The sequence below is a fragment of the Dermacentor variabilis genome, chromosome 7 (genome assembly GCF_050947875.1).
Source record: "Dermacentor variabilis isolate Ectoservices chromosome 7, ASM5094787v1, whole genome shotgun sequence".
NCBI lineage: Eukaryota > Metazoa > Arthropoda > Arachnida > Ixodida > Ixodidae > Dermacentor > Dermacentor variabilis.
Window position 1 is genome coordinate 29,367,805 of NC_134574.1, and position 24,365 is coordinate 29,392,169.

At 44.9% G+C, this 24,365-nt stretch overlaps 1 protein-coding gene across 1 annotated transcript in view; it reads left to right on the plus strand.

Annotated features, from left to right (window-relative positions):
* LOC142588993 (uncharacterized) overlaps positions 1-12,807 on the plus strand; it is a 113,416-nt gene extending 100,609 nt beyond the window's left edge. The window contains exons 6-7 of the mRNA XM_075700787.1: positions 3,407-3,669; positions 12,535-12,807. Of these exons, the coding sequence (XP_075556902.1) occupies positions 3,407-3,636 (230 nt within the window). The 3' untranslated portion in view covers positions 3,637-3,669; positions 12,535-12,807. The remainder of the gene's footprint in view (positions 1-3,406; positions 3,670-12,534) is intronic.
* Positions 12,808-24,365: the final 11,558 nt, after the last annotated feature.

The following is a 24,365-nucleotide window of genomic DNA, read 5'->3' on the forward strand; positions in this document are numbered from 1 at the left end:
TCGATAAGGCTTTAGCTCGATGTTGCATTCTATGTTCATGATGAACTGGGGGCATATTCTTAGGGCGATGAGGGATATGCAAGTTCTGATGTACTGACGAATTATAAATGTCTCATTGGTCATGAGTATTGGGGTAATACTTGGTGAGTTTAGGATGTGACTGCCAGTTTGGGTGTTCGATAACCGCCGGAATTGAGCTGTGATGTGGGCTTCTGCGAGCTAGATAAAAGTATTACAGGTACCTGTAGCCGAAAGCATTTCAGGGGAGGCTCTACTTGGCACTCCCATGAGGAAATTTGTAAAGTCTGCGTGTGAGCGAGTTAACTTTACCTTCCTCGGACTTAGTTAAGTGGAGCTAAGAAAGGGAGAATGTTATTTTACTGACGAAAAACGCCTGCACCAGCCTTAGCCATCCTGTCTCGCGGAGACCTCCGTGCTTATGGACAGCCTTCCGTGATAGAAAGTGTCCCCGGTTAAGGTTTGATCGCCATTCTTATAGACAGTGGCAGGAGGTATGGTGGGTTCTTTATCGTTAGATGATTTAGACTGAGAAGTAGTATTTTTACACAGAGAAGGGGTTTGGAGGTCTAGAATTTGTTTACGCAGAACGCGATATTCTTCCTAAAACTGCTGGAGGAGGGTATCAATGGGGGCATCAGGACGATTAAGTTTAGGTAAGCTGTGGGAAGTTACCGTTGCCCAGCTTACTTAAGCAGAACTTCATTTAGTATTAGAGGGAGCAACGGATAGACGAGGTCAATCATTATATTGCTTTTTGTTAAGAAGTCCCTGCTTCTTGGGCAAAGGTGGCAACTTGGTCTTGGATAGAGGAGGAGCCTTGTACACCTTGGGGAATGAGATTTCTGGCTTTTATCGTAAGGCACAGTGAATGGATCCAGTATCATGACTTACACAGTACATACTTGGGAATACACGCATCATCAGTCGGAGGACTCACAGTTGTGTATTTATGAGAAGTATCCTGCATGTGCGTAGGACACACGTCTGGCCAGTGCGCAACTTTACATCATCATGCCCAGGCGTCCATTATTCGTCGGGAAGGCTTGCACCGGAGCATCGCCATTTCATGTGACCCAAGAAGGAAGTTTCGTTCCCAAGAAAATCACGAATACTGCATCGGTAGTTTATCCCATCCGTCTGGCTTCTAGAAATTGCATTTGTGCGTTGCACACAGGAAGCATGGGTTGAATGTCTCTTTCATAGAAAGCTTCTCCAAGGCATACTTTGTCAATGTGGATAATACATTTCCGTGTCTCGGAGTTTAGAACAATGTAGGAGTGACTTCGTGCTCTTGGCCGTCGACCGTGAGTGACTTGATTGCGAAATATTTGGACAGGTGATTGAAGCTTTCCGTGCTGCGAGTAATTGTGTTGGCGGTGGGGTTGATGGTAACATCTTGGCGCAGCTACATACTGGTTAGAAAGCCGGGTACTGTAGAGAGATGCTTAGAGCGTTGGAAGTGCCCGAAGCGGGAGGCGTTTAAATTTCCGAGAATGTGAAAAAAGCGTTGTTTAAGCCTTCGGCTAACTTGGGAGCAATCACTTCGTGATTCTTGGACATCACTTGTTTCCATACAACAGCCTTGGCAGTGGCAACAACGCCATCCTGACGGCGTGCGTCTTGATATGCCGCGTCGTATATGTAAGTTTCCCACTCCTCCACAGAAAAATCCTCCACTTCTTCTACCGCGACCTGGTTCACGCCGACAGCGTGCGTCGACGTGAACGCTGACGACGTCAAAGAGCCACCAAGCACTTGCGGGCGACGAACCACAAAATCACAATAAAAGGCGTTCTAGTGCACATATCTTTTCAAAATAGCCTCAGATACTGGCGGAACTATTCACATATCCCTGGTGAAAGAGCGACTAGGATATAACAAAAAAGGGGCGTTACAACCGAACACTCACGAAGCCTATAAGACACGTCCATACGCGGTGACGCCACCTTGCATTGCCCCGGCACGCTGAACTGCTCCGCGGGTTTGCTACCCTCAAGGATGAGTATAATATTCTCTTTAAATCAGATAGCACTCAATTCTCCCTCAGCATACTTAGTCGGATTCGTATTCGTTGCATAAAATTCTCTAGTGTGAGCTTAAGAAGCTTGAGAGTGACGGATTGATGTACCGCGTCGACAGACCTACGCCCTGGTGTTCCGTACTTGTGGTCGTCAAGAAGGCACCGGGACACTACAGTTTGCGAGTTGACTTCCAAGTTGCCGATGGATGTTTTCAGGCATTCCGTGGTGGTTGATGAACTCTCAGTCAGCAGTTGTTTGTTGCACAAAGGTACCTGCCTGATGATTCCATGATCACTCCGTTTAGCAGCATTGGCACTGTTACACGAGGGTTATCAGGGCATTACGAGAAGGAAAACTCTAACGTGAGATTGGACGAAGTTTCTCTTTGCGAAGGGTTGTTTTTCTACTGTAGATATTTCTCTGGAACCTGCAGTCTATCTATCAGTCGTCTCGTCTAGTTCGGTGGCGATGGAAGTGGACGGTCCAGGCCATCTGCCGTAACCGGCTGCGTCAGCGACTGCCGCCTCCAGAAAATGGATCGGGCTGCACAATGACCGCGATATCGAAGGCACCCATGTCTACTGGCGTAGCAACGAGGATCCGTCCTATGACGATAAGTTCAAACTTGTGCAGAGCCGGAAGGTGCATAGGAGGAACACCAGGACTTTTTCAATATATGTGCCGATACTTCCGTCTGTTTGACAAGGATTCCCATTATTGCCGCTTGGGTTTGCAATTTTTTTCAAGCGTCTCTGCATTACTATTCCTTAGTGTAGCAAAATTCAGTTTTAGCATTTTCTCTAACAAGCTCAAGGGTTGCCATAACTGTCTACGCAGGTAACGACTAGTGCAGCATCCACCAATACATATTATTCATTGACCAATTTCGAATATATTCCGGTGCCCAGATAAATTGATCGAGGAGCTCGCTTGTTTGATTAGGTCTGCGGGGTTATAGGCCAAGTCATAAGGCTGGCATGGAACACAAATTCATGCCACTGAAATGTCTTCGTGTCGTTTAGATTCTATATAAGCAAAGAGAACTGCTACAGGCACTCCAGTGTTTTGCTGATACTTTTGTTCCCCGCTGCCTTTCTGTACTACAAAGACAACGGCCTGTAAACTGTTTTTGGCTATGTATTGCAGGTACATGTGCTACGTACAATTTACTGTCATGTTCTGCGGACTCTTGACTGCGCATGAAATTACATTTAACGTTCTCACAGAATATTTGCATCTTTTGTGTACTCCTCAACCTTTAAACCTATCATGGGAGATAACTGATTTAGGCCTGTATGTGCTAAGCGCCTAATTTAGTTCTGGTTTTCTTAAAGCAAAACTTCTTTTCCTTACCCAACTTTCAGGACGCTGCTGTGGTGTTGCCGCGCGTGCCGCTGGGTTTCTTGTAACACCACTAGATGACGCTCACCTCCTGGTCTCATCGTTTATGATAAGTCAAAGGGAAGCTCATTACTTTTCGAAGCGTGATCGGGATGCATTAGAACACGCACCTATAAAGCAAGATATAAGAAGGAAGAAGAAGCATGTGCTTGCTGCGGTAAAGCTAGGGAAACTATGGAGCATAATTTATTAGCATCTGAAGACGTCTGCCCAGTGGTCGATTTAGGTAGGACTGGCCTCTTTGAAGCCATTGGGTTCAGCGAGAGCAGTGGAAAGTAAGCATGTCTGCAATAGGGTTCAGTAGGAGGCGATTGCGGGATTGGTGGAAGAAACGCAGGGAAACGACAAAAAACGGAGATTTACAAAAGCACAGTTCGCAATAGGGGATCAGAAAATTTGGTTGTGGGAGTTGACAGTGTTTCTTTTTTCTTTTTTTATTGTTTAACCTAGGTAGGACATTAGGCGGTTTAATACCAAGAGCTTGGTGGTGCAACCCACTGCCTGTTCCAAAGGGGACGGCCATAACATCCATCCCTCCATCCATGATAAGCCCCCTGAATCAAACTAAAGGTCGCCGCATTATCCTCGTCTCGCCTATCCTTCTCCTGTCCTCCCCGCTGCTCGCTCGTTTGCTTGTCGCTCGCACTAGCAGTTTGGTAGTTCGCTCCGGAGCCTCCCATAGGGTTACACGAAGTGAAACATTAAAAATTCCTAGGTGTTTGCACATGTAATTTTTGCGTATTTAAGGCTTGTATATTGTGTGCTGGGATAGGAGCGATTAGGAAACGCTGTGAAACTGGCAGAAGAAGATGATTTTTGTGCTTTTGCTGCGAATAACTGCGCATTTTTCTTGCCCCTTAAGGTTGGCTACCTGCTTCCATTTGGAATCTCTTCAGGCTAGTTTGGTGAACAAGTTCCTTTTTTAGTCGAGTACTAGCACAAAAATCAAAACTCTTTGACTTGCCAATAATGTATACATAATGTAATCGATGCTCATATACATGCCAACGTTTTGAGTGTTGTCTCGTCTAGGACCATGCAGTGTACATGCAGGTAAAATGCTGTTGCGACTTGCACAGATTAAGCCGCTTCGCGAGGTATTTCTATTTCAGTGATCAGACATGTTTTTTCGCTTTCTAAAGACAGTTGCCTGGCGTGAAAATGTTTCCATCAAGTCAATGTTTAGCCGTTACAAGCGAAATGCGCTGCGTTTGCGTAGTTGTTTATAGCGCCTACAGATTCAACAACTCGTTGTGTTTGCGCTGCTTGAAAGGGCACACGTGTACATCTACGTGTACCCAATCTGCTTCTGTGTTTGGAGCTTGTGCAGCTTAATAACTTAATATTATTAGTACCACGATGAGCGATCTTAAGGCACGTGATATATCCCCATGAAAACCGCGAGCTCCATGCGTAAAAGCGCACTATCAACGCGGAGTGTCTCAACTACTCTCGTCGTTTCGTCACTAGGCTCTCATCTCTGCATGCGGTGAAAGTGGCCATGCACCTTTATTATAAACTGGTGCCGCTGGCTCTAAAGCTCAAACATCTCAGTGGGACCTGTACTTCATTTTTAAGGAAAGCGTGTTCAACGACGAAAGATAAACACGGAAATGGTTTCCGTCAATGAGCACTTTACAAATGTTGGCCTTGCGTGCTGCAACGAGAGTGTAAAACGCGTTAAGTGATTCTCCCTCTTGGAATGCGCCGTTTATTGTTGCCAGCGGATGTTCAAAGCAGCTATTGACCAATCTGTCTGAAAATTGATTTACCGCAGCTCCAGAACCTTTCACTTTGCTCGACTTCTTGGAACATACAAAAAAATATAGAAAGCGCGAGAATAGACACACAGGATTCCAGGTTTAAATATGTGCTTGATTGAAAGGCACTTCAATATACATACAAACACAGAGTGCGCGAACGAGAAAGCTCGACTGCGCATCGCAAAACGAAATAACTGTTATAAAGCTCACACTCGTAATGCACGTTAAAATTATCACTTTTGCGTTCATCCGAACATCTTGTGCCAAGCACAAAGCCTTGGGTTCACGGGCGCATTATCCAGGACGAAAAGGAAACGGCTGTCGTGGACGAAGTTTGTACCGAATTGTATACAGCCGCGAATGTACAAAGAATATAGCACGAACACTCAACATGCTTTATTCACGCGGAATCTTGCTGAGAACGAAACAATGATTGCACGACGTTCACCGGTGTAGTGTAGTTTCAAAGTGCTCCAACTCACACATTTCGGTCAGCGCGTGAGCGACAGTGCCCGATGCTTCATTCCAAATCCCCATGTATACCTTTCCAGCTATAAAGCCTACTCCCAATAGCGAAAATGATCTACACTGGTCAAGAGCAGCTTGTCTTCGGAAAATATACTTGCAGTGCCTAAAAAGGCACAGAGTGGAAAGCTATGGATCCTCAGCAGCAAAATAAAGTGTGCTACGCTTTATGCACAGCAGACAGCCTATGCACTTCATAACTCTATACAAATGTTGATGCGGAGGTGCTGGCTGAGGGTAGTGCAATCAGCAGAAAAATATATGAACGATAACCGGGAAAGCGACCCTCGCACAAGTCAAACCAAGCCTAAGCTTAACCACGCCTGAGTTCCGTAGCCCGTGAACAAAGCAAACAACCTTCTTCGCGCACTATTGCTCCTTCAGCACACTTAAGCGCTATCCCTAACGTAAAAAAAACAATAACAGGTTTCTCCAATGACGCACTATCCAGGAATATTACCCGAAACAAACAACATACCTTGCGAAGACCGCTCCACAGCAAACTAGACCAGCAACTGTCGTGGCGATGTCTGCACAGAGACGTAGAAAAAAAATAGAAAAAATGGCGCGAGAAACCCGACGTGACGGCGCTCAGCCAATTGAGAGACGCATGCCTTCTCTTCTGCCTCCTCTCATGCTCCTTGATGCAGGTGCGGTGGCAAGATGAATGTATGTCGCTACCTTTGGTTTTCTTCAGGAGGCTGAGGTCTTGTTGGCACGCGCAGCTGGGTGTCTTGCAGCACTGCAACGTGGCGCACGCCTCACAGACCGCTGCACAGCCCTGCCGCCGCTTTACAAGGGCTGGGCTGCAATAGTGTAAAAATTACAATCGTCCATAGCCTAAAGAAATCGCATGTGGCTGGCATTTCAACAGCGTGCTGCCTACGTCTGCTGAAGTAGCATGTACACCCGCGCCAGCAAAATGGCTCCAAGGCATGCACATGAGCCGTACATTCGCCAGGATTCGTCTGAAATACTACTGGCCTAAGTTATTAGCATCAGTGCGGCACTATGTCAAGACTTGTCGCTTTATATATGACTTATCTTTAGGCAAAAAATGGATAGTGGTGGCCACGGACTATCTGACCCGTTACGCAGAAACTGATTCTCTGTACAGTGCAATGGCTGTCGAAGATGCAAAATTTTTATCAACAATATTGTGCTCAGGCATGGAGCTCCCACAGTTGATATTACCGATCGTGGCACAGCCTTTACCGCTGGCCTAATCAAATGCTTGTTGCAAATGGCGCCTACTGATTATGGGAGAACTGCGGCGTACCACGCTCAGAAAAACTGAACGCCTGAACACAACACTGGCTGACATGCTTTCGATGAATGGCGACGTTGGACATAGGCTGTGTGAAAAAAAATTTGCCGTACGTCACCTTCGCATAAAATACGGCCGTTCATGAAAGAACACGAATCGGCCCGTTTGAAATTGTATTCGGCCGAGCAGTAACAACAACTTTGATTCATATGTTGCCGTTAGCTAAAAAAAAAACAGTAACTCATCTGAGCTAGATGATTTCTTGCAAAGACCCAAGAAGGCATGACAGATGGCAAGGTACCGAATACGCTGCCAACAATGCATCGACTCCAGTGCGTACAACCAGCAACGTAGTGAATCTCATTATCAGCCCGGTGACAAGGTGTGGGTGTGAACCTCAGTTGGGACACTGTGAACTGCCTGAAAAGACTCTCTGACGATACTTTGGCCCTGAAGAAATAATTCGTCATGTAAGCGACGTCACTTACCAAGTGAAATCCGCTGGACACGAAAGCCCAAGACGGCGCAGCTCTACGGAAGTTGTGCATGATGTCTGTATGAAACCCTACCACGAGATGAAACCCTACCACGAGATACCAAGGCTGTTCCAACTGACTATAGTTTTCACAAGAAAGATAAATTTGAAGGCATCAACGTATGGCTCATAGAGCATTAGATCATGAGGTTGACCTGTACGTGGGGACACTGGTCCAGGGGGACGCAAGTATAGTCTGGAGTCATAATTGAATTTTATTGTTATACAGTTGGTACAAACGTTTCAGCATTGCTATTTTTCTGCGCGTTGCGAGTTTGGGAAAACCGGGTCGAGATAATAACGCAGTTAGAGACTGCGTTCTTTGGTAAGCGTTAAAGATAAACCGTGTGGCTGGTCTTTGAATCCGTTCCAGTTTATTAATCAAGCCCGCTTGATGCGGATCCCAGACTGCACATGTGTATTCCAGTGTGGGCCGTACAATTGTTTGGTGCGCCTTGAGCTTTTCCTCGGGTGTAGCATCTTTCAAGTTTCGCCTTAACAGACCGAGTTTGCGTTGAGCAGAACCACACATGTTTTCAATGCGTTAGTTCTAATTCAAATTCTGCGGGATTGTGACCCCGATATACTTAAGCTTACTAACATGTTGAAGTGGGCTGTTATTTATTCTGTAAATAAAAACAATGCCGTTATCTTGTTAGATACGGCCATGTAAACTGATTTATCAAAATGAATTTTCATGTCTCACGTAACACACTAGTCATACATTCTTTGAAACATTCGTTCAACAATACTTGATCCGGAAAATTCTTAACCGCACAGTAAATACGGCAATCATCCGCAAATAGACGCAGTTCAATGTTGGGATGCAAGTTATTAGCAATCTCATTTACACATCATAGAAAGAAAATTGGTCCTAAAACCGAACCTTGTGACACACCAGATAAAACAAGTAAGGAGGATCGTTGTTCGCCTGCTATTTCAACATACTGCTTTCTATGTGTAAGGTACGCATGAATCCATCTCACAATTTGAGTATTAACTGAAAGTTTATATAATTTTGCAATACGTTTTGCGTGACATACCTGCTCAAAAGCCTTCGAAAAACCAATTGCTATAACATCAATTTCTTCCTTGTTAATTGCAACGCCAAAATCAAGAGACACCCCAAAAAGCTGCATCACTGTTGACAAACGTTGGCGAAAGCCATGCTGCTTGCTGTAGAATAGGTTGTTGTTTTCTATATGTTCAAGAAGATGTTTCAATATTATGTGTTCTAACATTTTACACGGGGTGCAGGTAATGCAAATTGGCCGATAGTTTTCCGCCTATAACTTATTGCCCGCTTTAAAACTACGTAAAATGCCTGCAAGGAGCCAATCTTCCGGCACACCTCCGATACGTATTGACATTGTAAATATACTAGACAAGAAATGTGATATAAATTCACAATAACGCCTCAAAAACTCATTGGGTATATTATCGGACTCACAAGATTTTTCGGTATACAGTTTTGTCAACAATGCTACCATGCCTTCTCGAGAAATCACAGTATCAGTTGTATCTTCACACAGCCACAAAACATCGCTCTCATTTATAGGGCGTCTATTACTGTCAGGTGTAAATACAGAGTTAAAAATACTTTTAAAAGACTGTGCGCGCTCAAAGCTCGCTTACTGCAGACATTTCCGTCTACCTTAATTTCATTATGTTGCACGTAGAACCAGATAATCGTAGAATGTTTGAGGCGAGTTTTGCAATAAATCCACCACTGTTATTGAAAAAAATGCCGCCTACGCATCTTTTCAATCTTTTCTAACTTGCATACTGAGACTGGCTATTTCTGCATATCCTCTTGGCGTCCTTTTACGTGCAGCAATCAGTCGCCGCTTCAAATGAATAAGGTTCTAATTGCCCATTGAGTGGATTTTCTTGTACGCTTGATTTTCTTGGACACATATTTTTAAACAGGGGTGAACAACTAATGCAAATTATCTCTAAACCCTCTTTGTGTCATTATCGACTGGCGTATTATCAAGTGCTCAAAGTCGCATGTATAAGCAATGCTATTGATAAAAGGCTTATCGTGAACAAGACTGAGCTTTGCGCCATCGTGTTTATCAGTCTGAGCCGATTTCTAACGTAGTCTTCTTTTTGCGATTGTTTCCGGCGAATAGTCGCGAGAAACACACATTTTTGTTTCTTTGAGTTCTTTGCAGTTCTTTAAGACTGCCACTTTTCCATTGTAATCGTACAATTTTAGCATAACCGGTCTATCGCGTGATGCTTTCTTTTGACCAAGCCAATGCAATCTTTCAAATAATGAAATCAGTTGAAAGAATGCTGTCAGAAAACACGCAAGTTTTTACACGTTAAAATATGAAAAGGCTACTGCTAGACCTTCAGAAATATTTGATGCTGCTCTGTATGGCAAAAGAAATAAACGTAATATTTGTTCCGCCAGTATCGTATAACATTTACTGCCTTACATCGACAACTTCGTAGAGCCTTCGGTAAAAGTTCGCGTGAGGTTCGAATTGCGGGCTACGAGGAGGCACACCCGCCATATTCAGCACATCATTTGTCGCCATTGCGCACAATATCACGCACGTGGTCTTTATGTTATAAATGAGTAATGAACCACAACGATGGCTTGCTAGAAAACACGGAGTCTGCGGATAACATACGCTGCTGTTAATATATCATCAAAATTTCGGAGCCATGTGTAGCGCTTCGAGCTAACAAGCGTAGCACGAATTCACATATTTTTCACACCCTGTTTTTTCAAACGAGGCATTCTCGCTCACTTCGAAACATCCGGTGGTTCTCATGTGTTGTCATATACAAGAGTGACAAAGACTGCTGATATTGGCTGATAGCTAAAGTCAGTCAAGAAGTGTCTTTGAATCGGTATGCTTGTTCCTACTTTTACTCTTTATATTTATTGACGGAGGTAAATAAACAGGCTGAAGTAAGCGAAAATGTGTTTGCGAATTTCGATAACAATTACGTACTTCAGGAAGAAGCCGATAATCGTCTGCTTACACTCGGCCACCGTCACCTACGTAGGAATTAGTTTTGCCAACATGCTTATCGTTGTCGTAGCCATTGGGTATCGCTAATTTCGAGAACCCTCCGATAGCCCTAGAACCACGTGAAACTTAAGGTCGCACCAAAGGCACGCTTGCCACCACTTGAAGCCGCTCCTGGCTAGGCGCGTTCGTAGGCTTCTATTGACCTGTTGATAGCAGCGAAAAATGTGGCATTTGCATGTGGCTAATATTCGCCCGTCAAGCTGGCGTAGGGAAAAGGCGGTCTGCACCACGTAGCACTGCCAAAGTAGTGCACATGAGCGCGTGGGCTCTCTCCAGCCCTTTCGTGTCCAAAAAACGCTGTGGATAGGCACTATAGTTGTGTCTAGTGGTGGTATGCTGCACAATGTAAAAGCGCCGCTTTCGTGGTGTGCCGCGATGATCCTGATCGCTGAGCGCTCTGCGGCTCACCGAGGACAACCAATTTTTGCGCATAGTAGCGCCTAATCTAGAAATAATGGGGTCTACGTGAACATGCAAAATCAAGTTTCAATTGCGCGCCGCCCGGACATTGATTTGGTGGAGCGTTCAGGGAAAGTCGGTCTCCGTCCGAGCCTTCATGGCGCAAGGCACCGAAGAAGGAGTGGATGCGCCGTGAAAGGGATCGATCATATATTGGTACTTGTTTAGCTTCAGCGCAAGGGATTTAGGTACTTTTTTGCTGGAAACAATTTATAAAACTGCCTAGGTAAACTTTAAATACATTTACGGACTTTGAAGGCAAGTGTTTCAATGTCCTTCTAACCTCTCACTGGAAACTGTTCAGGGTGTTCAGCGTTTCCGAAACCAAATATTGTGCACTTTACCCATGTTCTTCTATAATCTTATATCTCTCGTGAATTCAACAGGCGCAGTCATATCGAAACATCTGTTTGATTAAGAAATTCCACCCTCCACTGCGCTAGCACTGACTGCTATCAATACAACCAAGCTACTGCAGATATTTTCTCCTCCACGTTTGCAAGGAACCCCAACTATAAGGCATTCAATACTTTAAATAGAAGAAGAAGCTTTAAATTATAAACGTGTACGAACGTAGACAAGTAGGCTTCAAAATTTAGACAGAACCACGACATCTCAACCAATGCCACACCATGCGCTACCAAGTTGCAAGATTTATTCGTTATCTGCATAGCTGTATGCAGACCACTAAAAAAGTAATCACTAAATGTTTGGATAAAGCTGCCTCCGGAAGAAGCTTCAAGATCGAACTGTTTCTGAGTCAGAAAAAATGGCGAAAAAAGGTTCAAATGCGCCTGTCTGCGTAAAAAGAAAAACTGAGGGTAGCTTTACTTTTTTTAGTGTAGCCAACTGTTCAGAGAAGACTTGATTTTGTCTGCTTAGGCTATCAAAGGTTTCTGTTATTTGTTGTGCATTGCTGTATTGGTATTTACGTGTTCATAACGGCGAAAAGCTGCAATATCGATGAATTTCCACCAAACACTCCAGCATTTCAGTAGTGTAGCGCAATTGCATGTATGTGTCGTTATAGAAAAACACACTTCCTAGTATCGCATCGAGAGGCGCCCACTCCAGTGCGCTCTTATTTCTATGAAAGTGCGCATTCATGCTATAGAAGCAGACGCGGCGTTTGTTGCAGCACTGATAAGTACGAGCATCTGCACCTGCTTCGCTCTTTCAAGTACGCCGCACCGCAACACCCAGTATTAACCCTGACGCTAAGAAAGCCAGTATTCAGCCCTCCCGCATGATTGTGTTTCACGTATATTAAAGGGAAACATAGCAAAGCGAGCAAGGCACGCCGAATATACTTGAATAAAAAGCTTTCCTGATCCGCCTTACCTACCTGTAAAAACAGTACAAGGAATACGTTGGATGAACCTTTGACCACATCAAAAAAAAAAAAAAAAAGACTTATCCGCAGCTAGTTCTACATCTTTGCACATATTCTATTTTTCTGTTCTCTGATTACTGCATTTCTTTTTTACAGAACGGGTTTCCTGCTCCCTATGGGTTACAGAAGCAGCAATTAACAATCCGCTATCGCATTGTAATTTTCTTCTCACAGCTTTGTGTGGGAATCCTGCGTATAATGCCTATAAATATGAACAACGAATTTGTAAAGACTATGACAAAGTCATTAGAAAAATCGGCTAATCTTGAGTACTACGCAATGCGTGTTTGTTTTTCTTGCGTCATATTGAATTTGTTTATACAGTCGCAGTGACAATAAGCACCGAAAAATAAACCATTATATTTTCCGTGTTCGCCTTTCTTGCGTTCTTGTATCAGCAGCATTTATGCCAAATGAGCTATAAGATGCATTCCTGATTGATTAGAAGTACATACTGGCAATAGCGTGCCGTGTTTCGATGACTTTTCTCACGACGCATTTGTCAAGTTCGCTTTATCTTCCTTCTGGATATGCCTGTTGGTAAAACCTACTAATTAACCTTGCGGCATGCACTTTTCTTTTTTTACGATCAACAGGACGCTCCTTCAGACTTTGAGTTCTTCACCTCACAGACGTCGCAGAGCACTCAAGACTACTTGTTTCAATTAACATGGCCGCTGCAGCAGCCACAGCAGTAGTCTTTTATTTAAAAAGCGGTGTAACCCATTCCACAATGATTGTCGACGGTAATGCGTTAGCATCGTGTCACTGTAGGGGCACAAATTATTGCTAACGTGAAAACTAGTTATCTACGAGGCCTATACTGCAGGAAGACCCCTATTTCCGGCTTCCCTAAGAACACTTGCCGGCTGTGGCGCCGCCGTTGCGAAGTCTGCACATGGACTGTGAAACGCACGGTGCCCCGGTGCATGGGTACGGTGCGAAACCCGTCATGCGAGAACCGGGCTCCTCTGCAGCGTGTCTTGTGTGACACGCTGCGCGATCTAATGGCACTGCCAAGAAGCCCGTGCGTGGCCTGCGGCACGAGAAGCTTCAAGCCCCGGTGCTTGCGAGCGCTAAGAATTCTTAATGCGCTCGCCCCACACACTCAAGCGCACATACTAAATGACCCATGCTGCCGAGCTGTTTATCGTACTGCACATAACCTGAGAATTCATGGTGTAGCTCGCTAAATCATTGGCGTGAAGGCGTCTGTTAAAAAGGGCACACACCCAGTGCATTTGTGCAAAAGCTTGCTGGAACATCGGTTTGTAATCCTTGAGGAACCTTTGTGGCGTGGACTTGATTCCATTCAGCATTGGATAAATTTACAGGTTCTTTTTTTACTGTGTAAGGGCACAATTCCAGTGGCGCATTCCTGTTCCAAGTTGGTGTCACTCATAGGAGAGCGGCCCACACCTACTGGGACAGATTCAGTCACCCAAGCTGGCTTCAAAGAGAGTCATTGAAGACCAGCGCATACCGACTGGAACATCCCCGGTGTTCTGATTTGACGTCAAGCAGTTTCTTTGAGAATCGGTGCCCTCTCGGTCCCGTATCTGCCCATGCACTATTCCGACGTGAAAGAGGCTCGTCGAAGGGCGACACGTCAACACACATTGCCATACATTCAGTGACCGAAGTTGTTCCTGTGGTTAGTTTCGGACCATGTTTCATCAGCGCAGCGGCAGTTTTTGTGGGAATAAAATCCTTATGTCAAGAAAGCATAGACATCCGTTAGGCGGCAACTCATGCGACAGACGTATATACTGGAAATGCGAGCCTCCTGCCAATAGGGCACTGCTCCCGTATGCGTAAGCGCACTCAATGCTGGTAAAAAGGGGCATGGCGAAGTCTTGCCTGTCCGATTTTTTAAGCAATTCTTGCACAGAGCTCATGGCGCACAGCCTCTCTGAAGAAGCACTTCGCCTCAGGAACGTGCGGTACCGCACATATGTCCTCGTTAGCGTTGCTGACTCCCTGTTGAAGTGCATGTCCCCACAATTAGCTAATGCCATTCATTCTTCCACACTTTACTTAAAAGTCCGTATATACTGTTATTCCGTATATCCATAGCATATCGCATACACTGGAAAGGATTGGCCAGTGAGCCAATGTCAAAGTGTTTTTCCACTCCCGATAAACTCCAATCTTTGTACAGCTTGACCCGTCCGTGTGCCCACACAGAGTGTGCATGCAAAAAGAGACAGAAGTCAAAGCTCGTTGACTGTGCGGAAAGAATAGTTCGTAATTGGCCTTGACAAAGCGAACGATGTTTCATTGGCTGGCTACGGAAGCATTTCTACAACGTGGTACAAATCAAGCGGGGGTTTTTGGATGCCCACTGTAGAGATTGTATGCATACTTAGGCAAACGCGGCCAATACAGTTACGTGTAAACTTGTACATAGTACTTTCTGGATTGTCAGCAGTAATCGTAATTAGTTAACCGGAGCAATCATCGAAGCGCAAATGATTGATAGGTGTAGTCACACCGTTGTGTCAAAACCGTATATCGCCCTTTCTAGCAAAGAGCCATCCATCTTGAGCAGAGATAGAAATTTTCTGTGTGCGGTGCGCACGTGAGATGTCACACATTCTGCTATATACTCGTATGTGGTCACCTTCTTCAGAATAAAACACTGTTGTTAGTCTGCGCTCGCGTGTATTAACCTCTTTCTCCTCGTGTTGTGCGCAAAAACTGCATTGATTTCCTACCAACATCACCAAAGGGCCACCTTATCTGCCTTTATTTGTATTTTCTATGATTCGTTCCCAACTCTGCGTCCATCATCGCGCTTTTCACACAGTTTTTCGCAGACAAACGACGTTTTGGCTTGGTCTCCCGCTTGCAACGACACATTCGCCACTTTGCCCTACTTCTTCCCTCCCCTCCTGCTTAGTGCCATTTTGACTTGGACGCAACAAAAGAAATCCACGCGGACACTAGCGGTGTCGACTTTGGCGCTATTCTTGCCTAAAGCAACTCTGACACCAACAAGTACGTCATCTCTTACGCAAGTCCGGCCAACACCAAATTGGAAGCAAACTATTTTGTTACGAAGAAAGTGTGTCTAGCCATCGTTTGGGCAAACACAAACCTTGCACCTGATGTCTACGGCTGACCATTCGACGTCTTGCCCATGTACTGGTTGTCTTCCATTGGGGATATATGTGGTCGCCTGGCTCGTTGGGCACTACGTATCCAATACTATCACACTCGAGCTGCCTGCATGTCCGGCCTTATATATGCAGATGCCTATACCCTTTCCCTCTCTCCACTTCCCCATGAGCTTGGTGCTGCGTCGGTCACCAGCTGCGACTCTTCCTCCCTTACATACGCCGACTTGCCATCCGAGCAGCACCAGGATTATTGGACGGCCTCTCTCCAAAAGTTCATATTTTACTCCTAGCCGCGTACAACACACGGCACGCATAGACGCACTGCTCGTCAATTTACTATCTACGATGGCCCTCTGTACAGCCGCGTTCGTTTATCCGATGGCCGTAAATGGTTCATGGGGATTCATTTTCGTCATCGTTCTACTTCCCTGCCGAGCCGCAAGCAATGCACACATGCCGGAGTGCTAACGACCTGCGCACGGCTTCGCTACTGCTGGCACGGAATTTTCCGCTCCCTCTGGCAGTACGTCCGCTCGTGCTCCGAATGCCAACGGCGTAAAACGTACCTTACGCGAACAGTCTGTCCCACCCAGGCTTGTGACCGCATCGGAATTAGTTTGTACACACCCCTTCCGATTACTCTAAATACCAAGCACTGGATCATCGCCGCTATAGACCACCTCACGTGTTACGCTGAAGCTTCAGCACTTCCGTTTGCCAGATCACGTGAAGTCTCCTTTTTCATGCGTCATAATTTCGTCCTTCGCCACGGGTGCGCCTTGTGAGCTAGGGAGCGATCGCGGACGTTCCTTCCGTTTCGAAGCCGATGAAGCTCTTCTACGTTAATGCAAGATGGCCCATCGGACTAACAACGCATATCATCCACAAACCAACGTAATGAGTGAGCGATTTATTCGCACACTAAGAAACACGTTCGGAATTAATGTATAAGCTGACCGTACGAATGGGGATCAGGTACTACCATTTGTTATCTATGCTTACAACATCGCTTCTTAGTCAACTTCAGGATTCTCTCCGTTCTTCTTTAATTACGACTATGAGCATTCCCCTTCATGGACACCATCCTCCCTGATGCTTCTCAATACACGACGTTATCTGGAGCTGCCGCGCCTTCTAAGTAATGCCACCGGCTTTGCTTGCTCACTCGCCTCACAAGATGAGGCCTGCCAGAAAGACTGTCACGACCACAGCTGCTTTTCGCCGTCATATTCACCTGACACATTGGTGTGACTTGGCGTTCCCTTTTCCACTCCGAGCGCTCCCACAAAGCTTCTACCTAAGTATGCTGCTCCTTCCCGGATTCTACGTCATACGTCCGCTGTCAACTACGTGACTGAGCACCGCCACCCATACGGGCCAACGGCACCGCGGGCGTAAAACAATTCACCTCAACAGGCTTAAACGTCACTAAGACCCAGCAGTATCACCGTTTCCGTAGGTGTTCAGGTCGGCTTGTTTTAGCCCAGGTGTAATTGCAGTGGAAACCTTAGACGCCAGCAATAGACGTGAAAGAACACTGTTCTTAGTGGTTGTGTTCGCTCAGTTCGCCGTTTACCGGATCACATTCATGTTCCTCTGTCATTGTGATATAAAGCGTAATGCCTTTACCTCAACGTGTTCTTGTAAGACATACATATATATACAATTAACCACTAACTAATAAGCAACTGACCATGGCGGTGGTCACGCCTGTGAGGCAGCAGAGGGAGCTAAGAAACTCTGGGTCCAGATGGGCCGCCATTGGAATCTGAACCTGGAAACGTTTAACGCTAGAGCGTTATCTAGTGAGGCGAGTCTAGCAGTGCTATTGGAGGAATTAGCGGAAAGAAATTGTGATATAATAGGACTCAGTGAGGTTAGGAGGACAAAAGCAGCATTTACAAATCTAAAAAGCGCGCACGTCCAGTGCTACCGGGGCTTAGCGGAGAGACGAAAACTCGGAGTCAGATTCCTGATTAATAAGGATATAGCTGGTAACATGCATGGATTCTATAGCATTAACGAGAGGGGGGCAGGTCTTGTTGTGAAACTTGATAGGAGGTACACATTGAAGGTCGTACAAGTCTAATCCCCTACAACGAGTCATGATGACCAGGAAGTCGAAAGCTTCCATGAAGACATGGAATCGGCGATGGGTAAAGCAAAAAAGATGCACTATACTGATGGGCGACTTCAATGCCAGGGTAGGCAAGAATCACGTTGCAGACAAGTCAATGGGGAATGTGGCATAGGTTCTAGGAATAGCAGGGCACAGTTGTTAGTAGAGTTTGCAGAACGGAAGAATATTGCGGATAATGAATACCTTCTTCCGCAAGCGGGATACGCGAAAGTGGACGTGGAGAAGTCCGAATGACGAGACTATAAATGAAATAGACTTCATATTCTGCGCTAACCCTGGCATCATACGAGATGTGGATGTGCTCGGCAATCTGCGCTGCAGTGACCATGGGATGCTAAGAACTCTAATTAGCCTAGACTTGAGGAGGGAACGGAAAAAACTTGTACATAAGAAGCCGATCAATAAGTGAGCGGTAAGAGGGAAAATGGAGGAATTCCGGAAGAAACTACAGATTAGGTATTCAGCTTTAAATCAGATAGAGCACATTGGTGTTGAAGCAATGAACGACAATCTTATTGGCATCATCAAGAAGTGTGAAATAGACGTCGGTGGTAAGTTCGTTAGATGGGATACCAGTAAGCTGTCACAGGAGATGAAAGATCTGAGTAAGAAACGCCAATGTATGAAAGCCGCTAACCCTACTGCTAGAATTGAAATGGCCGAACTCTCAAAATTGATCAACAAGCGTAAGACAGCTGACCTAAGGAAATATATTATAGAAAAAATTTAACATGTTCTCAGGCACGGAGGAAGCCTAAAAGCAGTGAAGAAGAAACCAGGAATACGCAAAAATCAGATGCGTGCGTTAAGAGACAAAGCCAGCAATACCATTACTAATGTGGCTGAGATAGTTCAAGTGGCTGAGGAGTTCTATAGAGAGTTATACAGTACCAGTGGCACCCACGACTATAATGGAAGAGGGAATAACCGAGAGGAATTTGACATCCCACGGGCAACGCCGGAAGACGTGAAGAAAGCCTTGGGATCTATGCACAGGGGGAAGGCAGCTGGAGAGGATCAGGTAACAGCAGATTTCTTGAAGAAAGGTGGGCAGATTCCTCTAGAAAAGCTCGGCACGCTGTATACGCAATGCTTCATGACTTCGAGCGTACCGGAATTTTGGAAGAAAGCCAACCTAATCTTATTCCCTAAAGAAAGGGACGCCAAAGACTTGAAAAATTACAGACCAATCAGCTTATTGCCCGTTGCCTACAAAGTATTTACTAAGGTAATCGCAAATAAAATCAGCAATGCCTTAAACTTCTGTCAACCAAAAGACGAGGCGGGATTTCGTAAAGGCTACTCAACAATAGACCCTATTCACTCTATCAAGGTGATAAAGAAATGTGCAGAGTATAACCAACCCGTATTAATAACTTCCATTGATTACGAGAAAGGATTTGATTCAGCAGAAACCTCAGCAGTCATGCGGGCATTACTGAATCAGGGTCCAGGCCAGCCGCATGAAAATATACTGAAAGATATCTATAGCGGCTCCACAGCCACCGTTGCCTCCATAAAGAAAGCAACAAAATACCGATAAAGAAGGGCGTCAGGCAGGGAGATACAATCTCTTCAATGCTATTCACAGCCTGTTTACCGGAGATATTCAGAGACCTGAATTGGGAAGAATTCGGGATAAGAGGTAATGGAGAGTACCTTAGTAACTTGCGATTCGGTGATGATATTGCCTTGCTCAGTAACTTAGGGGACCAATTGCAATGTACGCTCACTGACTTAGAGAGACAAAGCCGACGGGTGGGTCTATAAATTAATCTGCAGAACACTAATGTTTGATAGTCTCGGAAGAATCTGCAGTGTACGATACGTAGCGAGGCACTGGAAGGGATAAGGGAATACATCTAGTTAAGGCAGTTGGTGACCGAGGATCCGGATCATGAGAACAAATTAATCAGAAGAATAAGAATGGGCTGGAGTTCATTCGCCAGGCATTCTCAGATCGTGAATAACAGGTTGCCACTATCCCTCAAATGAAAAGTGTATAACAGCTGTGTCTTACCAGTACTCACCTACTGGGCAGAAACCTGGATGCTTACGAAAAATGTTCTACTTAAGTTGAGGACGACGCAACGAGCTATGGAAAGAAGAATGATGGGTGTAACGTTAAGGGTTAAGACAAGAGCAGATTCGGTGAAGGAATAAACGCGAGTTAATGACATCTTCGTTGAAATCAAGAAAAAGAAGTGGGCATGGGCAGGAGATGTAAAGCGGAGGGAAGATAACGGATGTTCATCATTTATTACGGAGTAGATTCCAAGAGAAGGGAATCGTAACAGTGGGCGGCAATATGTTAGGTGGGCGGAAGGTTAAGAAGCTTGCAGGGACAACATGGCCACACCTACCATATGACTGGGGTAGTTGGAAAGTATGGCAGAGGCCTTTGCCTTGCCATATTATACATGTATACTTATGTATATGATAAACAGAAAGAGTGGAGCTAACGAGCGAGCGGAGAGAGAAAGCTCGGGAATGCCATGACATGACATCGGTGCTAACGGTGCTCCCTAAATTAAACACCCCCACCGGTAGAAATAAAGCAGGAATTCAAATTAATCATATTGGAACATAGTCTCCATATCCCTATCATCACTGAGACATTGTTACGCAGTGAAATATCCCATGAAGGTGGCTTGCGGCCACCAGTTAGTTGTCCGCAAAGCAGAACTTGAGCAAAAGCACTTTGGTATAGATTTGCTGTATGATTTACTTGACCTGGAGTGCCTATGCACAAAACTGCCTTCTTGGAGCTCCACTCTTGTTTTTTATGCCATGTAAAGACCACCAGATGTGTCATCCGAATATTTAAGTAATTTAGATGTCTACATGCATGAGTATGAGAACAGCGCATTGCGCTACATTCCGGAGTGTATCCATGCAATCATGTGAATATTCTTTATCACATTACGTCTCAGTATGGCCTTATTCAAGCCGTAACTAAGCCAACTCCAGTGCAGGGCTCTTAGAGCACTGTCCCAGACCTAGTCTTTATTCCACGCACTTTTATTCATTATTAGTGTTGCGCGCTAATATTAGGTGCAGTAAGATTTCGTCCGTGATTTTCTGGTGCACATCCACGTGCATTCAGATCATGTTTGCCAACGTTTTGTTAGGCGTTTCCTTCAAGCCGTTAGTATGTGAGGGGTATGCAGCGGTCTTTGAGTTCCTTGTACAACTCAGTATGAAGATGCCATCCGCGAACTTTGTCGTAAACACTGAGCCTCAGTCAGTGATGACGAATGGCGGGGCGTCCAGCCGAAGCACGATACAATGCATAAAAACTGGGCTACTTCAGCTGCTGCTCCGCGTGATACCGCTTTCGACTTAGCATAACGAGTAAAATAATCAGCGTCGACAATGATCAACTTCTTTCCAGAGGAAGGCAAGGGGTGCGGTAAAAGAAGTTCATTCTCAAATGATAAAACTGCGCGCCCGGTGGGTCAAAAGTTGAAGTAGGCCTGCTTGTTTTAAGGTTGCTGATTTCTCTCGCTGACATTCGCGGCAGCCTTTCATCTAACGCTTTACGACGGAGGTAGTGTGGCTAGGCCAGTAGCATATTTGGCGCACTTTAGCTAATATCCTTGAGTAGCCTAGGTGACCTAATGTAGGATCGTCGCGGCAGGATGAGAGATCATTATTTGGGAGGTATTCGGGCCCGACTAGGAGATTGGATCTGTCCCTGGCTCCTGTATTTCTTTTGTATAAGATGCCTTCTCTTAAGCAGAATGACGACAGTCCTCGTGAAATCAAAAGGGGAATGGGCGCAGAGTGGCCCTCAGAAGAGTCAACGATATGCCGTTGTGCTGCGCCCGTTCGCTGTCTAGCGAGAAGATCCGGCACCCTGAGAACTCCCAGAAAAGCGCTGTCATCTTCCACGTCTGAACTGTCAGCTTCTAAAGGTGCGCCTGGCAGAGTGCTCGCATCTTTATCTTTTCTACCAATTTGTATACGATGACGCGATCAAATTCCTGAAGGAGAAGATTTCATGTGCTAATCGCCCAGAAGGATCTTGGAGGTTCACCAACCAGTAGAAAGCGTGATGATCCTTGGTGACCGGAAACTGTCTGCCTTAGCGATACTGTAGAAACTCAGTTCCAACCCAAATCACCGCTTAGCACTCTTTTTCAAAGGTAGGCTGGCTTGATTATACGGATGACACTCTGCGGCTTGTGTAGGCTTTTACTCATGCAATACCGTCCTGTGTTTGCCCCAGTACAGCCACGAGGCCGATGTTTTCATCAGTATCAGTGTCCTTTTCAGCAAGACCCAGCAGTGGCGCTGAAGACAAGCGATCCTGTAGCTTGGCAAATGCAGTCTCTTGTTCACCAGTCGAGATAAAGAGTGTATGATCGCGCCTTAGGCAAAATATCGGCTGGGCCACCTCAGAGAAAGTTTCAATGACGCGCCGAGAGGGGGGGGGGGGCAGAGGCCTGGAAATTGTTGTTCATAGGTCGTTTCAGTTGGAGATGTAACATCGCAGCAGCGGCAGTCCTGCCAGGCAGGGAGAGAGCTCTTACGGGGCTCACCGCGTGATGAAGCTACTTCAGTTCTTCATGACATTTCTCAGACAATGACATTGCTCAGATTGACTGTGAGATCTGGCAACCGAATGGCTTCGAGTACTTTCTGAAGCCGACGAAGATGTCCATCAAAGGTCTCGGAAAACACAACCACACAATCGAGATACACGAAACAGCTTTTATGCTGTTTATGAGAATGGTATGAGAATTTTATGAGAATGGTATCTAACATTAGCTGGAATGTGGCGGGAGTTGAACAGACGAGCAACAGGAGAGCACAAAATTCATCAAGGCCGTCCGGAGTGACAAAATCAGTTTTGTCACAGTCCCGCTCATCTACTACTATCTGCTAATAGTAACTCTTGGCGATGATAGAGGAAGTACACCTCGCAAGCCACAACCTCTGCAGAAGATCATCGATACGAGGCAGCAGGCACTTGACTTTCGTTGACACGTTAAGCGCATATAAGGACCTGCAAGAGCTGCTACCGGCCACACTAGGCAGTGGCGACGACGGCACTGCACCTGGCCTAATCGCTGTCGGTTCTTGGTGCAGGTTAGTGCTCGATAGACTTGCAGTATCTTCCGGTTCTTCTAAGACGTATTCGTTGTTGCCACTGCCATAGTTTGTTGTTTGTCTGTTTTTGTAAACATACTTCTTTTATACTCTTCGGCTTGCTACTACAGCGTTGTGTGAGTGAAATGGCAAAGAAAATGGCCAAGTTAAAAGAAGATTTTAAGGCAGAATTTAATAAACTCAAAGATGAACCTAGGACATCGAGAGAGTCATTGGAGAGAGACTTGCGAATTGAAATTCATGAGCTCCGGAATGAACAAAGAAACATGAACGAAAACCTTGAATTCTCACACGGTTCTGCGGCGGAATTAAGGAAGAGTCTAGAAGCAGAAATTGCCAAAAATGCTAAGTTGAACAGCGAAAATGAAGCTTTGCAAACCAGGTGTGCAACCCTTGAACAGCGTGCTTGTGAGCTTGAAAGACGTATCACGAATCAAGAACAGTATTCGAGAAACTGCAATGTGGAAATTGAAGGGGTCGAAAAACGCGACAACGAACAGGTCACCGAGATTGTTTCAAAGATTTGTTTCCGATATCGAATCCTGTCATCGTGTGCCGATAAGAAATCTTGATAAGACAAGCATTATTGTCCAGTTTAGAGCACGCGCGAAACGTGGCATAACGATGAGAAAAGCCAAAAAGACAAAGCTAACTAACTGGCAGATTGGGCTTAATAGCCCGAATGCAGATGAGAATCATCAATATATATATATGTATATACATATATATTCATAAATTTCTTGCAGCCATATGTAAACGAAACTAAACAAACTCGTCGATAGCAGACAGCTAGCAGGTGTCAGTTAAGCGGAGGCATTGCATGTAACTGTAACATTTCTTAAATGTGCTTGTGCACAAATGCTCATGCAGCCTTACATAAACATTCACGGCTGCAGGCATTTGAGGTTTTTAGACTACGTGCATCTGCATGCATGAGTTTCTATGTAAAGTTCCCTATGTATGTTCCCATATATATATATATATATATATATATATATATCACTGTAAAAAACTTACGTCATTATACGGAGGATTACTGTCATTATACGGAGGAATTGCAGGTAAAACTACGGAAAGTCTGTAGTATTAAAAATACGCCGAAAGCGTCTGTTAATATATGAAAATCCTCCTCGTTTTAATTTTTACGGATATTTTCTTTATGCTAATACAATGGCTACACTGTTTTGCACGAAACAGACAGAATTCTGCATTTTTTGTTTTGCAAACATCCGTATTTTTGCGAGGAATACTATACACGCTGACTGAATGAGCGCTTGTACTCACAAAGCTTTCTCTGACAATATTTTATTGAAGACGCAAACTGTACGCATTACGAACATACGCACACAATGTGAGAGCTAGCCTTCTACCACAAGCTTCCATAACCGATCATATATATATATATATATATATATATATATATATATATATATATATATATATATATATATATATATATATATATATATATATATATATGTATATATATATATACGCATCCTTTATTTAGGTCGTAGTTTGCCGCGTATACGGACCTTGCAACGCTGATC